The sequence below is a fragment of the Chelonoidis abingdonii genome, chromosome 21, assembly GCF_003597395.2.
Source record: "Chelonoidis abingdonii isolate Lonesome George chromosome 21, CheloAbing_2.0, whole genome shotgun sequence".
Classification (NCBI taxonomy): domain Eukaryota; kingdom Metazoa; phylum Chordata; order Testudines; family Testudinidae; genus Chelonoidis; species Chelonoidis abingdonii.
In genome coordinates this window covers 2,371,952-2,390,198 of record NC_133789.1, presented here as the reverse complement: position 1 = coordinate 2,390,198, position 18,247 = coordinate 2,371,952, and the positions used below count along the sequence as shown (strand labels likewise).

At 42.4% G+C, this 18,247-nt stretch overlaps 1 protein-coding gene across 1 annotated transcript; it reads right to left on the bottom strand.

Moving 5' to 3' along the window:
• Window positions 1-10,445: 10,445 nt before the first annotated feature.
• Window positions 10,446-17,367, bottom strand: LOC116829887 (keratin, type I cytoskeletal 19-like). The gene is made up of 8 exons (XM_032788963.1): window positions 16,801-17,367; window positions 15,485-15,567; window positions 14,441-14,597; window positions 13,115-13,276; window positions 12,527-12,652; window positions 12,060-12,286; window positions 11,333-11,451; window positions 10,446-10,471 (listed from the first exon to the last, which is right to left on the bottom strand). The coding sequence occupies exons 1-8, from the start codon at window positions 17,365-17,367 to the stop codon at window positions 10,446-10,448; spliced, it is 1,467 nt and encodes a 488-aa protein (XP_032644854.1).
• Window positions 17,368-18,247: the final 880 nt, after the last annotated feature.

Below are 18,247 nucleotides of genomic sequence, written 5' to 3'. Positions count from 1 at the left end.
TTTGCATCTCATTTCATTTAGTTTGCCATCAGAGCCCCTCCTTGAGCTACACTGACCTCTCATCTCCTGCAGAAAAGCCCAGACCCAAAACAAATAAACAAACAAAAACGAACGACGAATTCACTTCCGTGACAAAGTCTGAAAAATGACTTTCAGCTGTTAATTAACTTTTCCCTCAGGATGCCTGTCTCTGAAGTCTGCTTCTTGCTTCTCTAACATGCCTTCTCCATTGTACACCAGAGCTTGGAGGCAGCTGAAGGAAGGAGGTGATTTTCTTTGCAGAGTGGTTGATATTGATGAAGTCAATGTTGTGAGGTCAGGAATGGGGGACATTTGGGGCAGGCTGGGAGGATGATCAATGCAATTTTCATTTTGGAGTCACTCGTTGTTTACTACCAATTGCAGAACCAAGTACAGAAGAGAGAGCCAAGAGCTCTGCCATCTCCAGATCAGCTGGATGTTACACGTTTTATTTCAATGCAGCAATTGCCTTTAACTCAATTCTGCTACCTTTACGCACCTTTCTCCATGAGTAGGGCCACTGATTTCAATGGATTTGTTTGTGTGGAGTAAAATACTATTTAACATTTAAGTAAAGGTGGAAGAATCAGGCTCTATGTGACTTGGCACAGTGGCATCACTCTGTTCCATTTCCAGTTGCAGGTGAAAATAAAATGAGTCCAGCAGTCCCTCCTCCCAGACCCCATTTGTGCACAAAATCCCCTTGGCAATTTGACTAATGCAGGTTCTATACATGAATAGCAGGGAGTGTTGCAGTTCCAAGTGCAGGTGCATCAGAAAAGCTGGGGGTTGGGGAGCTAAGGACTGGACTAACGAGTATGACGGATTAGGAGTGCAGTGATTGGCAGACCTATGTGTGAGAAGCAGCCCGTGCCTGCATTATGCCTGGCTTGAGCCAGCTCTCTCTGAGTTCTAAATTTAGGAAGATGTTTTGAAAAGTAATCCTTCTGATTGTGTCGTGGAGTGAGGATTGGCATGAGCAGCTCAAGTATTTTGGCTGCTGAATATATCTTGGGGTGAATACTGTTGATTGTGTTTTCAGGTGAATAAGAGTATTTTGTCCCTGCATACATCCGTTAGTCTATAAGGTGCCACAGGACCCTTTGTTGCCTTTCACAGATCCAGACTAACACGACTCCCCCTCTGATACTTTGTCCCTCCTGTTCACCTGTGACTGGATCATTGCCAGGAAAATTCAATTTGCCTGTGTTGCTACACAGAAAAAATCCGTGGCTCATCAGCGTGGAGGTTATGATTCATCACCATAATTACACATTATAATCCAGCTCCTATTGTTTAGTAAAACCATGTAATTTTATTAGTATCTCGTAATCACCAGTGAATTAAAAGCATTTCTCTGTGCTAAAGATACAGCATGGTTCTCCAAGCACATAAGGGGCTGAAGATAAGACGCTGTTCTCCCTCTGAGGACCTGTGCTGTCTCTCATTCCACCAGCAGCAAACAGCTAAGAGCTGGGCCGGAAATGGTTTGTCCATCCTGTGAAAAAATTCGAGATTTCAGAAAGTTTCCTCATCCCAAATGGGGACAAAAAGTCAAAATCTTGAAAATTTTTGCAGACTGAAAATTCAAACAAAATGTTGGTTTGGGTCAATGGAAACGTTTTGTTTTAATAACATTGACTTTTCTTTTTCAATTTCAACCATTTTTACCTCTAATTAGCTTCAACAAAAAGTCATTTTCAACTGGAAAACCAGATTTTTTTTTCATTTTGAAAAGGTCAAAACAGGATATTTTGACATTCTGAAAACTTTTTTTCAAAAATGTTTTGAATCCAGAAATTAACCAAAACTGACCCATTCCCATGAAAAGTTTGTTTCAGTGAATCAGCATTTTACCATGAAAACACATTTTGTTGAAAAATGCCCAAGCAGCTCTAGTTCTGACCTTGAAATAAGTTGAGAATACTGCCACTGTCTGCAGATGCAGCTGGTCAAAGATCATATACCCTTATTCCTAAAGAGGGACTTCAACTGCAGGTGGTTTTAGGATTATTTAATAGCAAAATAAGGTACTATTCATTCTCTCTCTCTCTCTCTGTGTTTAAAACAATATCAGATTAATTATTTAATATCTTAAAACAATGTATTTTAAGAGACCAGCAAAATTCTGCTGTGTTTATAACATATAAAAAATACAAATTCCAAGAAAAGATTGTGCGCCCATTGCATCTGACCCACACCCAATTGGAGGCAGTCACTCACTGTGTTCACTGGTTTCAGAAGATGAAGATCAAATAGAACATTCATCCTGCACCCATCCATGAAAAATTGCTTTGGACGTCATCCCTCATAGGCAGTCTGCTGCCCCCTAGTAGGTGCAGACAAAAATACACTATGCTAACCAAATATTTGCCCTTTAGAGAATAAACCATTGTTTCATGCAGTATACTTAATCTGTTTACTAATTTGTTATGTAATCTAGTATACACTAGTATTCACAAAATGCTACAGAGCAGCCTCTTGAAGATGCATCGACCTAACAGAGAGTTGATGGTTATGAGTGGGCAGATGTATTCAGTACTCATATCTGCCAGACTCCAGCTCTAGCACCGAACTTTGAGAAAGAGTTTTGCTCCCCAAAGCACACCAGTTCTTTAGGGCAAGTATCATCTCTTTGTTCTTTGTTTGTACAGCACCCAGCACAGGGGAGTCGTGGCATGGTCCATGACGAGGGTTCCTAGGTCCCACAGTAACACAAAGAATAAATAATAAGTCCAATAATTTGCTCAACAGAGGGTCGAAACTACGCCAGTGCTAGGTCAAGAGCTAGAGAATTAAATGAATTGCTCAGTGTAGACACAGCCCAGCTGGTACAGCCAGAAATACACTGTGCTTATTCCTAAAAACTTGCCACAATCTCTACTAGGTAAAAGATGCCAAAGTCATTCTGACAGTGCACTGGTTTATCACTCGATAAATCCAGCAGGCCTGTCCAATGTCATCTGGTCTCTGGCTGCTGGGGCTGGTTGTAATCACTACCACAACCTCCAGAGCAGCAAGCAACAATTCCATTAGCCATACAAAGGTGAATGTGGTCAGGAATCCCAAAGAAGGTGGGAAATAAATTTACACCATCTCCCAAGAAAGTAACCTAGGCAAAGTCAGGCTCATCTCAAAGATGGGTAACTGGGCTGGGGCAACAGCAGGCAAGGCAGGCAGTTGGAATCTTATCTTCTTAGTCAGTTTCCTCATTTTCAGTTGACGGGATTTCCACAGGATTACGTTTTATCACACTCCACAGATAGGGCCTTGGCTGCTTTCCAGCAGATTTCTGTTAAACAGCCAGAGATTCTTAATTCCCAGAATTAGCAAAACAAACACACCTGAAAGCTGGAGTTTAAAATATGGCTTTATTGCCTACCTGAAGAAACAACATAGACAATGCATCATTAACAACACAGTGCCCTCTAGAGAACATGAGGGAAACAACAAAACTGAACCTTCAATCTTGTGCTGTCGTTTACGCCTGCGTAAATTGAATCCATTGATGTACAGTGCTCCAGATCAGAATTCACCCCTCACCTGTGTCAGTGGTAGCATTAGATAGCCCTTTTGCACAGGTATAAGCAATGACATAAGGTTCAGGACTGTGGAGAATCATACTTTGTGTCATTAGAGGGCAGGGATTGTGTTTCCATATGTGTTGGAATAGAACCTTGTACAATGAGGTTCTGGAAGCTATTGCAGTTTATATTATATTTATATTTATATTTATTAATCAAACACTATCCCCTTGGAACTACACCTCTATCCCGATATAACATGACCCTATATAACATGAATTCAGATATAACCCGGTTAAACAGCGCTCTGGGGGGGATGGGGGAGGGGCAGGGCTGTGCACTCCGGTGGATCAAAGCAAGTTCAATATAACATGGTTTCACCTATAACTCAGTAAGATTTTTTGGCTCCCGAGGACAGCGTTATATCGGGGTAGAGATGTATTAAAAAACTTGCTATACATCTCACTACCCTTTGTAAAATGTTCTCCAGTTCTTTACCTAGCGTTCTCAGGCTCTCTTTCTCTCTTTATGACTGTGCATAGCTGTCAGTGTTTGGGTGAGTTGGACACTAGGCCAGGATAACCATTCTACTAAAACAAGCATACGTAAGCACAGCACTGGCAGGCTGGGAATTCATTTAGATTTGTCTGTTAAGCAGCTTCTGACATCATAAGAAAAATCTGAAAAACATCAGAAATGATCTTCCCTCCTGGGATCTATCAAGCACTTCTATTTCTCTTGTTATTTATCATTAGTGGTATTTGCATGGAAACATAATGATGGTTTCTGGATTATAACTGCTCTTAATTTATGTTTGCCTACCTGAAATCACATATATTTGAATCATAACAAAAAGATTTTTCAAGTTTTGATGCAGATTTAATAAAGGGTAATATTTTTGCATTTCCTGCTGAGCTGAGCAAACACATTTTTTTCCTGCAAAAATCTAATGAAATTCCTTCCTAGAATAAATTGTAAACGTAAGTTGCAGGTTAGTTTGCTATTTTCACATTTCAGATGGCAGAAATGAGCTTTGGATTTTTGTGTAAAACAGTGAAAAAACAGTTGCAAAACTATCAGAGGTTTTGTTCCTGTGAAAAACTGGCTCCAACTTTTCACCAACTTTTCACTACTGTAAACTTTTTCATTCTCCTTAGTCAGAATCTTCATTTTGTGACCTCATAACTTTAAGTGAAGAAATAAGCAGCAGGAGCCAGAACTTTAAAATACTCCCACATTTTTTTCATGCTTTGTAAATCAGACTAGCGGTCAGCACTGAGCAGCACTCAAATACTACAAAGAATAGGTACCAATATGAGAACATAGTAAAATAAATAGATGGTCTCAGAATTACAAAGTGCCAGATGCTGTATAATGCTAAAAGAGGCAGGTATCTCTTCCACAGTATCTTCTGTCCCTTCCCCACACCTGGGATGGGAACTGAGTTACTGCAGAGAATTCTTTCTTGGGTGCTGGCTGGTGAGTCTTGCCCACATGCTCAGGGTTTAGCTGATCGCCATATTTGGGGTCGGAAGAATTTTCTCCAGGCGGATTGGCCGGCCCTGGAGTTTTTTCCCTTCTTGCAGCGGGTCTGGCGTCGTTGGCTGGTGGTTCCCTGCGGATGGGGATCTTCAAAATCTCAATTTTGAGAATTTCAAAATCGCATGTTCGGGGGTTGTTATAAATGTGACTAGCGGCAGGGTGTGTGGCCTGCTGTGCAGGTGATCAGACTAGATGTCATATTGTCCTTCTGACTATGAGTCTATGAGTCTATGAGTTCTATGAATTGAGGCTCCTGTGAATGTGTATTAGAAGATGTCTTTGCCTTTGTTGGATATTTTCTGTGACTTTTGGTAGCACTAGAGCGCCCTCTCTGGCACCTTGCTTTGCGTGAGTGAGGGTCTGTTTTTCTGGCACAACAGTGGGAAATCTTGTTGGCAAGAACTGAGACTTTTCTCCTTTTAAGAGTATGTTCACCCTTGCCAAAGTTTTGTTCTTTAACTCCTGATTCTCTTGTCCCTTTACAACAGTAGGTCTTGCTTCCTCTGTTGGTGTTCAGAGCAAGTCTTTACCCCTCCCAGGTTCCAGTCAATCTGTTGTTGCAGGGCACAAAGTGACCCAGCTGGGGGTCAGAAGACGATCTCCTAAGCTATGGTGTCGCAATATTAATAAACAGGAATTTTTAACTTTCCTCTGATTATACAGCATAGCCATGCCAGAGACTGATACCGACAAAGAGATCACTGCTCTTTTCATATGAATGATTCTTCTTTGTTCCTCTAGGAGAGTTTATCTGTTTTGCCATAGTTAAGTAATGCTTATTTCTAAGCAGGATCCCACACACTGCTCGTCTGTAGCTAGAGACATGCTTGAACTGCAGTATTGCTAAAAATTGCTGTCCTCAACATCTCTATTTCTCCCTTGGTGGCTCTCTTATGTTGTAACAGTAATTTCTGTTCTCATGCAATTTGTATATCAAGATGAGACACCGACTCTGATATTTTCTTGTGGGGTATTGTCATGAGAGACGCCACCCCACATATTGTACCAGCTGTGTAAGTTTGCATATTCCCCTGTGCAGAAGCTGATAGGAGAATGTCTCAGAAAACGTTCAGGTGCTGCTACATTCCTATCACCTATTTTTTATTAAGAACAAGGAATGAAGACATTCTGATTGTGTTCACCATTTAGCCATGTAAATTGATTGAAGTCCATAGAGTTAATCTACCTGTAAGACCGATGAAAGAGAGTGAGAGTCCGATTACATCGACTGAATTTTCAATATTGATTTAAGGTGGTGTAGTATTGCCGTTGTGTAAAATATCCTTGATTGGTCGAGTTGTGGTTTGTGTATTCATAGAGATGTGTAAATAAATATTAATCATGGCGTACTGAAAATTAGACAAAAGTTATTCAACTTGGCAGAGATGAAACTTTTTTTGAAATTTTTTGGGGGATGATATTCCTTTTGGGTAAACAGAAATGTTCAACAAAATATTTCTGTATTTTTGAGCTTTTTTATTTTTTAAATAATTAAGAAATTTTTACAATGTATTTGAATTAAAAAAATAGAATGTTTCATTTTGGAAATGTCAAAGAATCTGTTTTTTTCTCAATATTTCATCTTTTTTCTGGCCAACAATGGCAAAATTGATATGAATCACATTTTTTATTTAAAAAAACACTTATGGACAAAAAAGTTTGCCAGAAGAACAATTCTTTTTGAACCAGTTATATTTTTGCCTTCACAAATATCTGCACGATTCCACAGGTTGACGTGCATTGTGTGAGAATACTTCTTTTTGTTCTTTTAAACCTCTGCTTAGTTTTTGGGTGACCTTTGTTCTTGTGTTTAACAAAGAGTAATAAAACTCTTATTCGCTTTTTCCCACATGCAGCATCTCTTTATAGACTCTCATGATACCCTTTGACATGATGCAAGGGTCAACTCCCACTCTAACTTAGGTACACTTGGTGACCCTGCATGAGATAACGCAAGTTATATTACCAGCTTAGGATCTAGTAGTGCACCTACCCAAATAAGTTTATGGAGTAGTAATTTGGAAACTCAGTCTTCCCCCCAAATATTTCCCCAGTCTTTATCTCCCTTTTCCTGGCAGGATTGAGACTGATTCACCTCCCACCAATTCCTGGTGAGCCCAGATCCAAAAAACCCTTGGATCTTAAAACAAGGAAAAATTAATCAGGTTTTTTAAAAGAAGACTTTTAATTAAAGGAAAAGGGTGAAAGGAATACCTCTATGAGATTAGCATGCAAGCTACTCTCACAGACAACAGATTTAAAACACAGAGAATGTCCCTCTGGGCAAAAACCTTAGTTACACAAAGACACCCAATTTGATTCTCTCTCTTATGCAAAATGAAGTCACAAAGGAAAATAAACATAATCTAATACATTCCTTCTCTAAACATTTACTACTTTTAAGAAACGTTAAATGGCTGATTCCTGGATCCTTCAGTCCGGCACAAACTTTTCTGAACAGACAAAAGACTGATTTCCGTCCTCCCTCTTTGAAAACTTCTTGTACCCCCATTGGTTCCTCTGGTCAGGTGTCAGCTGGGCTATGTGAACTTCTTAATCCTTTACAGGTACAAGAGGAATTAACCCTTAACTGTATGTTTGTGACAAGCTGTCTCTTTCACAAGCTGAATAGTCCCAGTCTTTTTAATCTCTCCTCATATGGAAGCTTGTTCCATTCCCCTAATAATTTTTATTGACCTTCTCTCTACTTTTTCCATTTCTAATATATCTTTTTTGAGATGTGGCAACTAGAATTGCATGCAGTATCCAAGGCATGGGCATCCCATGGATTTATATAATGGCATTATGATATTTAATGTCTTATTATCTATCCCTTTCTTAGTGGTTCCTAACATTGTTCACTTTTTTGGCTGCTGCTGCATATTGAGCAGCTGTTTTCAGAGAACTATCCACAGTGACTCCAAGAGCTCTTTCTTGACAGCAAGTTTAGACTCCATCATTTTGTATGTCTACTTGGGATTATGTTTTCCAATGTGCATGTAAATAAGGGTTAGTAGTCTGGATAGCTCTGCACGTCAAAGGGCTCTGTCTGCACTAGTCTTTTCCCCCCCATCAGTTCTCCACATTGCTGTTATTGATGCAGCTCCCCAATAGCAGGCATGTTCCAACATAAAGCGACTGTCCTCAGAGGAGACCAGTTTGTAGCCCAGCACAGCAGACAGCTAAAAGTGGCAGTTACGAGGGGCCTGATTCTCACAGATATGAGTAGTCTCCCTGGTCACATGCACATGCATGCTTATGCGCACACACTTCTTTTTATGTTTGTGCAGCTGCCTCGTTGGCCTCGTTGACATCTGTCACTTCTGTGTATGTATTATTCACTTCCACATGGCATGGTATCATACTTATTGATTCACCACATTGTGCCGTTACATATTACTGAAACATCTGTAGGGCCCTGCTCTAAAACTAAGGCCAGCAAAGTTCTTGCTACTGCAGATTATATTTGTGACTTCCTGTGTGCAATGTACAACTGTGGGATGCTGTGTTTACGTAGTGCTGTTGTGGAGGGCAAGAGGGGGGTATTGGCTTTGTTTTTGTTGAGGGGTGGGGTATAGTTTTGGCTTTCTTTCTTGGACTGTACTGGCAAAATGCTAACAACTTATGATGCTTCCACAATACTATGTTTGATCCAAGCATGGTTCTCCTGTTTGCCACAAGGTGGGCACCTGGAACACTGCTTGTTGTGTACTGCATCTAAAGGAAGTGGCCCAACTGCCTTAACTACATTCTGCCCTCCTCACCATCATCAGTTGTAGCCAGAGCACCTTCCTTGCACCTCTGCCCTCCTTCTCTGCCACTATTCCAAGAGGTCTGTAAGTGGATACATTAAAAAGTTTTAAAGGTGTTAACAGTTCTAGCAACATTCCTATTATTTAAAGCATGGAATATTGGTGGAATCAGTAATACCTCTAAAATTTGTATTAACTTTTTAAATGCTTCCATTTTATTTATATAAAACATGCATACAATGAATAGATCTACACCTATAAACATCATACTAAATTTTACATTCTTTCTCTCTTTCAGCCTCTTTTCTCCCTATCTAATTTCTACCCATAAAAGGAACATTTTCAAGATGGCCACTGTCCCACTTTCACTTCTGGGTTGAAACTATAGTTTCACAAAGTCCTAGAATTTGAGAAAACATGTTTGGTTCAAGTGAGTCCTCATGGGCACAAACACAGATGACAAGGTTCTGACCGAAATTGTCACAAACCCATTGAGAACCAAACCCAGTGTGTGTCTCAGAGTGGGACTGGATTGTTCAGGGGGTGGGTTACATAACCTTTCACCTTTAGGTTACTAACCTGAGTTCAGTTAAGGCTGGAGTGGTAGTGACCAAAGGAGTGGTCCCATGAGTCTTTGGTGACCTGTTCAAAAAGAATCAGTTTCTTCAGTCCATTTCTTAGTGAGAAGGCGTCAACGTTGTCAAAATAGGCCTGTTTGTTGGTGATCTCAGGAGAGATGCAATGGCTTATAGAGAACATTTCATCTAACCCCTAACAGAGATTGTCACTGCAATATATTGGTGGTGATTAGTGTGAGTGTGTGGGAGCTTGTACTGAAGCTGCCTGTTGAGTAGATATCTGAAGGTGTCATTCAGAAACTTCCAACTGCACTTAATTCTCCTCTTCTTAAAACTAAAATTTCACATAGTCATATGAGAGAAACCCGCATAAACCCTCATGCATTAGCTGCAAAAGGGGACCATATCCAATGAATATTAGCTCAGATAGTAACAGGAAGTGTCTGATACATAACCATAGACATTATGGTAGGAAAAAACCTGCTAAATCAACTCTTCCATTTCCATAGCCCTTTTGCCAAAGCCAGATTGTTCTCCATCGTTTATTCTCCGGACCAGTTTTAAATGATTCATGTTGTGGAGCTTCCACCACTTCCCCTTGGGGACTATGGCACAATCTAAGACCTATCTGAGCACATGGCTTTGTGTTTAACCTGGTACCAGAAACCACTGAAGAGTCTGATAGAGGAATTCATTTCCCAGACACAGGTTTCTTATTGCATCAGGCAGAAGCAAAATTTTATTAGAGTTGTACAGATTATCTCAAGTAAATAATTCTTGTGATTGGACACACAGAGCATCACAGAATGGAAGAAGCAAATAGCATGATAGGCAGGAAGGTGGACCAAAGCTCAGATAGGCCTCTAAGGACAGTAGTGTTGGCATTAGCAGCGTTGAGTAATTCTGAAGAGCTCTTCTCCATGCTCTTTGCAGAGGTGTACCGTGAATGTGCTGGCTGAGCTCTCGCTTTGTCCACGGGTGGGTCTTTGCTCGCTGGGTCTTGCACTGGAAGATGCCGGTTTCTCTTCTTAGTCACAAATCTTTCTGCCATGTCCTGGAAAGAGATAAATAGAACCATCACTTTGCTTAGAAAGGAAGTAAAACCTTCCCTGCAGCATTAGGCTTTGAGATATACCCTGAGAGTGGGGGCTGCACACAGACACCCTGCTGACTATAAATTCTGATGAGCTCCAGAACTTCCCCCAAATTGTTTATGTGTTTAGAATACAAGAAAAGAATACAAATCCCACAGGTCGAGCCAGCCGCTGTGCTGGGAATGCACGAGCGCAGCTCCTTGTGCCCTCCCCCTGGCCACGTCCATCCCCTAGACACCCAGCTCACTCTGCCCCCAAAGGCGTTTTATTTTTCCTAGATTGCAAATGTACATTGTTGTGCTCCCCCCTCGGCTGGATGGACCTCCCGGAGATCCTGTTTGTGGCCTTGGAGCCATTTTCCCATCCCCCACCAACACCTCGTTGGTTCCGTCTCTCTGTTTTAAGGATGTTTTGCCTCATCCTTCGCCCTACAAAACACCCAGCCTCCATTTCCAGCCTCTTTCTCCAAGTTCTCTAGACTCTCTACCTCTCTCCCACTGCTTCCACTGCTTTCTCTCCCCTCTTTCCTCCTCCCTCTCTTTTAGCTCTCTTCGACCTCACTTGCACCATTCATAATTCACAGTGAGAGAGTCACAGCTGCATTGGGTCCTGTTTCTTGCCAACACTCCCCCCACCCTATCACTCTTGTGTCACCATGTCCTACCAGGCTCTCCAGTTGCCTTACCACAGGGTCCTGAAAGGTGAGCCACAGCACCTCAGAACCACCTAACAGAGAGTGGGTTTCACAGCTTCTCTCTTGCCCTGTTGTTAAGAAGAGGACTAAAGAAACAGTTTCCCTTATACGGCAAGTCAGTTCTTACCTTTTAGATCACCAGGGTGGCAAGGCGTGACATGGGGGAGAGAGTGGGAAGATGAAGAGTAGGAGTGGGAAGTTTTAATGACCGTTCCTCCTCCTACGCCAATCCCTCCTTCCGAGCCACTGTGACAAGGAAAGAATGTTCGGTGAATGAAACAGAAACCAACCTTACAATGGGATTGTAGGTTCAGTGAAGCCATGTGACTTTGCCTGTCCTCAATCACTCCCCATCCAGCAAAGAGCCAGGACCTGGCCAGCACACCTCCCCAGCACCCTCACTCCACTTCATCCAAGCAGAAAAGCAAAGCACATCACTACAAGGCCAGTCATTCTGCCCACTAACTTTGCCCACAAAGGATAAACTAGTCATAGGCTGCCATTGCCAATGGGCTTTTTAAACAGGGTCTGCTGTATCCATTGCTTCCAAATCAGGAAAAATCTTTGCCTAATTATTTATAGCACTTGTTTCACAACGAGGTGGAGTTGGGAACATGCCAGATGCTTGGGATAAAAGAAGGAATGTCCTGGACTTTTGGCAAAATCTCAGACTGGGTCTTTTATGCAGGTTTGAAATACTTAGGTTAATCTCTTGTTACAATTCTCTCTCCTTTTCACAACTGCCTCTGCACCCCCTGAATCTCCACACTCTCTGTGATTTTAGATCTCACACATTGCACAGATCACAGCATAGGTGTTTGCTTTATGCCCCGCTATGTCTGTAGTCTACGTACACAATGTCACGCTGTCCTCCTTCCAGCAGGCAGCGGTAAGTGTGAATCTCCTGCTCCAGTCGACATTTGACATCCAGGAGGACCTTGTACTCGTGGTTCTGGGACTCAATTTCTGCTCGCAGGTCAGCCAGTTGCTGCTCCACACAGGTGATCTGTTGCTGTAACTGGCACAGGTGGCTGTTGTAGCGACTTTCGGTTTCAGCCAAAGAGGCTTCCAGGTTGTCCCTCTAAGAATTGAAGCAAAAAACCCACATGTACTTTAGCCATGCACTAAACTAAACCCATTTGGATGCAGGAAGTTGAGGATTTCCTATGCAAAAATAAAAGGAAATCGTTGCTAACGATCGGTTTGTCAGCAATATCGTCACGGCTATGTAGAGTGCCAGGCTGGGCTGGTCCCCATCAGTCCAGAAATGCAGATGTCAGTGTGTCACAGGTGAGATATCAATGGTGACAACATCACATACCTGGCTAAGATGGGCTTGCAGATCAATCTCCAGGCACTGCAACTGACGTCTAAGTTCAGAGACCTGGCTGTTGCACGACTCAACCTCCTGACTGCTTGTGATGACCTCACGATTCACCTCCTCAATCTGAAAACCAGAAACACAGAATAAAGAGCTTCAGAGGGGTTTTTTAATTGTCAGGTGGGTCTAGGAGTGGGTAACAAAAGATGTAAGATGGGTAGTGGCTGGGCAAGTTTTCTGCACACGGGAATCGATCTCATCTATCGCTTGTAACTCCCCTTGCTATTCCAATGTGCTAAGACCCCTCACAACTTCACCAGTAATTCTCCTCTGTCCTAACTGACAGGCTCGCTCACTGTTCTACCAGCACCCCTCAATAATGACATGTAGCAAACCCTGTTCTTCCATGAGACACACGCACCGTACATGCACAGGGCCTCCATCCCCTGTGCACCAGGTCACTACACCCCTGTGCTGATCATGTCTGGAACTTATGATACAGGAATAAATTCTCCCCATGGCATGACTGTGATTCTGAAATAGCTTCTGTATTTTTGCCTGAGAGAGTTACAGTTGTGATGAATTTACCTTGCATTCATACCAATCCTCAACCTCTTTGCGATTTTGCGCAATCATTGTTTCATACTGGCATCTCATCTCCTCTAGGATTTTCTTCAAATCTGGGCCAGGAGAAGAATTGACCTCCACGCTGACATCACCAGTGGTCTGGTTTCTCAGACAATTGATTTCCTGCAAAGATAACGCAGATCAGCTTGTTTAAAAAGTAAAAATGAGTTGAGAGCAGCAAGCTACTGTCCATGAGCCTCTACATCCTGGGGCCCATTTCTGACAGTCACAGCAACTGTCTCTGATGCATCTTCTCCAGTATAGACCCAGCCCAATGGGGAAACCACAGAAGTTTTCCAAGCAAAACTGCACAGTGAGCACTCCTGAGGTAAAGAAACAATGGGTGTTTACTGGGATGTGTGATGGTTAATCACAGCAAATTAAGGAATTCCTGACTATTTTTGCTGGACAAATTGACATGTTTTATACTTCATCTTCACATGGGTCTGTGTGTCACTTTGTGACCTGGATCCTGCGTAAGAGGTGTTTTCCTGTGATAGCCACATTACGCTTTTAACAGATTATATTTTCACTACAGCTACCATTTTTGTGTGTGTCTCTTCTATACTCCAAATCCAGTCAGCCCATTTCCACTGCCTTAGCTTAGGCTAGTCTCAACGTGTTGGCTCTTTGAATATTGTTCCCTTTCATTATTATGTTTTAAGAGAGGGGAGCTTGGTTCAGTGCTTAGAGCTCCTGACCTACTGTTCCTGGATCTCCTACTGAGATTCCAAGTGATCTTGGGCAAGACACTTCTCTTAGCCATTCCTTAGATATCCTGGCTTTACAACAGTGAGAATACTAGGATCACAGGGATGATGTTAATACTAATTAATTGTTTATGAAGTGTTTTGAGTTGAGTTATGTAAGTTAAGTTAAGTAATTGGCCGTGACAAATCAGCTGGAAGATGTATCCAATTCACTACTAGTGTCTGAGGTAGCTCTCTCCCCTTCCCCTTTTGCAGAGCCCAGGAGCTCCCAGAAGCTTAACATTAAGACTCAACTCCATTGCTCCCAAACCTTAGAGGGATGGACCTGAGCTCTTGGGCTGCTTGTGACAATTACTCTGGCCCAGGATCCACCCTCTTTTTATTTTAAATTAGAATGAATATGATTGGGCAATGGGATTTGAGAAAGGAGCAATATCATAATAATGCAGATTATTGTTAATATTCTCTTGGTCGTAGTTGCACTCGTGCCCTGCTGTTTTAATCAGGATCAGGTCCCCACTGCTGTAGTAAGTAATGTACAAAATTAAATTTTTTATATACGGGAATGAGTTCCTACCTCCTCATGGTTCTTCTTCAGACAACACAGCTCTTCCTTCAGGCACTCAAGCTGCGCCTCCAGGTCAGACCTGCACAGGGTCAGTTCGTCCAGAACTTGGCGTAAGCCATTAATATCGGCCTCCACACTCTGGCGAAGGGCCAGCTCAGTCTCATACCTAAGCCACGGACAAGCAAGACAGAAAAGTCAGCCCCTGGCAGAACCCACCACTGAAGATTCCTGGCAGCTGCACTTTGGTTATGGGTGGGTCTGGGTTTCACTTCTTCAGCGTTACCTTTATAGCTCTGCATGGAGTATAACACACTGGGTCTGCTGCCTCGTCTATCTGGGTGTTCAAAGGCTGGGGTTTGCTTCACAAAAGACCTTCTTCTTCAACGTTTTTTTGCCCCTCTCCTCTCTACTGGAACTACTACAAAGATGTCACACACCAATTCTTCTGCACTTCCCCTGGGAAATAATCTAAACTCTTTTCTTTATTAAAAATCCATGGGCCAGACTCTCAGTTGGTATAAATCTGCATAGCTCCATTGCCTTCAATGGGCTCGTGCCAACATGCATCCATTGTCCCTATATTTTAGCCCCCTAAACCCCACAAGCAAACTCTTTGTTGCCTCAAACACTCTGTCCTGGAAATGCCCCTATTCTGGCACCTCTAAAGTCAAAGACCAAAGGCACATTTCAAAATCAGCGACCACCACTTATGTGTCATTGTTCCCGAGTGCTCCCCCCTTGGTCTGTCTGTAGCCATTGTTGTCTTTTGTCTTCTAATGGGATTGTCGGCTCTTTGGGGGCGGTGAGTGTCATTTTGTTCTGTGTTTGTGCAGTGCCTAGCACAATGGGGTCCTGGTCCATGACTGAGCTTCATAGCTGCTACTCTAATACAGATAATTAATAAGAATTAAATCTCACAAAAATACAACCTGTTATGAATCAGGAATTCCAGTAATTCTTGGTTGGGGGATTTTTTCATTTGTCAATTTGGAACTAGGATGCAAGGGAACAAGAGGAGAATGACAGGTTTGTCTAGTACAGAGAGGTACTCACTTCAGTCTGAAGTCATCAGCTGCCATCCTGCTGTTATCAATGTTCAGAATGATCTTGTTGTTGTCTAGGGTAGCGCAAACAATCTGGAAAAGAAGAGAGTCCGGGGGATTTTCAGCCCTGAAGTCTCTTCACTCAGTTATGCTCAGTGCCACGTTGCAAATTTCAGTCTTTTTACTTTCCCAGTATCAGGGGCGGCCCTAGGTATTTTGCCGCGCCAAGCACGGCAGGCAGGTTGCTTTTGGCAGCTTGCCTGCAGGAGGTCCCCGGTCCCGCGGATTCGGCAGCACGAAGCTGTGGGACCAGTGGATCCTCCACAGGCATGCCACCAAAGGCAACCTGCCTGCCGCCCTCGCGGCGACCGGCAGAGCGCCCCCCATGGCTTGCTGCCCCAGGAACACGCTTGGCGTGCTGGTGCCTGGAGCCGCCCCTGCCCAGTATTCAAATTCAGACAGAGAGGAAGCACAGAAAATTTCTGATCCTCTGAGAAATGTTTCAGAAATACCCAAGTGTGTGAAGTGAAATAGCTGAAATGAATGAATGTGTAAAAACACGCAGTTAAGATACTAAGAGTTTTGCAATTATAATTAGTGCTCCCTGGTACCTGCTATAACAAACCTCACATTTTCAAACTTGGTCTAGAGTTCGTAACTACGAGTTTATATTTTTTCATTGCAAGACTTACATTACAGCTCAGCATTTGGCTTGTATCTCTCTCCTGCACCCTGTGAATCTGTCTGCTTTGTTTTTCCTATCTGACTAATCCTTCTTCAGAATATACTTGGAAAATATTTTTTACAAAAATTAAATTGCCCATTCAAAACTAGTGGTAACAAAGTATTCTTTTTCTCTTATTGTTCTTTAAGGGAATATTCCCCTTTCCCACCCCCACCTCTGGATAGGAGCCCAAAGTTAGTTGAAACAGAAATGGGATTTTAACTAGAATCTGGGAAAACTGAGGACGGGATACAATGTAATAATGAAGATAACTCAGTGGATTAATGAATTAATTTCTCTTCCCATCTCCCTTTTGGGGATAAATATATTAAAACATCCTGTTACAAACTTCATTCAGGAGGAGTACTGACCAGGCCCAGATTGTTCCCTGTCTATGTAACCTTTTTCTCTTTGTACAAATCTGGTCAAGAACAGGCAAATTGTAAATAGACTCATAAGTTTTCACATCCTCACTCGTAGTTCAGAGAAGGAGTTGTCTTAATTTATGTCTGCAAAGAACATTTTACAAAGGTGAAATAGGATCTGAACAGAGACTCAGAGGGAAGCTCTTAGAATGGGGAATACAGCCCAAAAAATGTCACCTGATTTTGAAGATCTTCTATTTCCTTATAGTAGCAGCTGTAATCCTTTGGTACACCTGTGTGTCCATGATGGGCATACCATTCCCTGATTTTGCATTCTAGGGCAGCGTTTTCTTCCTCCAGGCATCGCACCTTGTCCAGGTAAGAAGCCAGGCGGTCATTAAGGTTCTGCATTGTCAGCTTTTCATCACAGGTGACAAATGCGCCATCTCCACAAACACCACCACCAAAGCCACCACCGACTGCACCACCAAAGCCACCTCCATATCCACCACCAAATCCAACGCTGGAACAACTTCCATAGCCATATCCTGGGAAACCTCCTGCTAAGACCCCTCCATAGCTACCTCCAGAAAAGCTCCCAGCACTCAGCCCCGCTCCACAACTTGCTCCACCACTGTAACTCCTACCCGAAAAGCCTCTACTGCTGCCTATCCCACAAGAGCTATATCTTCCAGAAGAGACTGAAGAGGTCCTTCCTCCACCACCACCTCCAACCACACAGCTCCCACCACTACTCTTCCCTTTGGTAGAGAGAGTAACAGTCTGCTTGGTGCTGTAGCTCATAGTGACAGCGATTAAGAATCCAACCCAAAGCCCAAAGCAAGAGGCACAGCCTGATATAAATTCAGACTGCAGATTTTCTATCCCCATACATCTCTATTTATACCTTCCACAGTGGGTGTCACCAGCAGGGTGTTTCTTCTTCCCATGGGGCTCGCTAGTCTTGCTGTTTATGCAAGAATAATTTCCCAAAGAGTTTCCCTCCAGAAATCCAAGTACACAAGGAAGTTAATTTACACTTTAGCAGCTAGTTCCAAATATACACTCTCAATGATGTTTCATGAATCATCAGCTTTTCTTTATGATGAAAATTTTGTAAGAAGAAGCCAGGAAAAACACTGTCCTAAATTATATAGAGGGAAGAAATAACACAACTTATTGCAACAGAAAGCTCTTTATATGTTATTATTTTATTTAAATTTTTATTTTCTGTTTAATAAGCATGTTTTTCACATGAGATGCTGGGGTGTAGATATTGAAGATCAAAGTGAATGAATGAATAAACATGGAGTCATGCTTTAGTAAAGTGAAAATAGTGATGAACCTCTCAGTGGAAAGATCTGAGACATCATGATATAAATATTCCTGCCTCCTCCTAATACTGTGACAGATGCTAGGTCCAATACACTCCTAACAAAAAGAATTGTTAGGCTGTGGAAGTAGAGCAGGAATTCCCAAACTATAGTCTGTGGATCACTGATGATCAACAAGGAGTACTTGCAGGTGGTCTGTGGAGAGTTGGCTGGTTAACTGATTCCGCCTCTCCTTGTATTCAGCTGAAAACTGCATTAAAATAAGCAAAAAATACATTAAATGCTTTCCTAATGTTACTTTTCCCATGTAAGTAATTGCTGTAGATGCCAGATGGATGTTTTGTGACGAT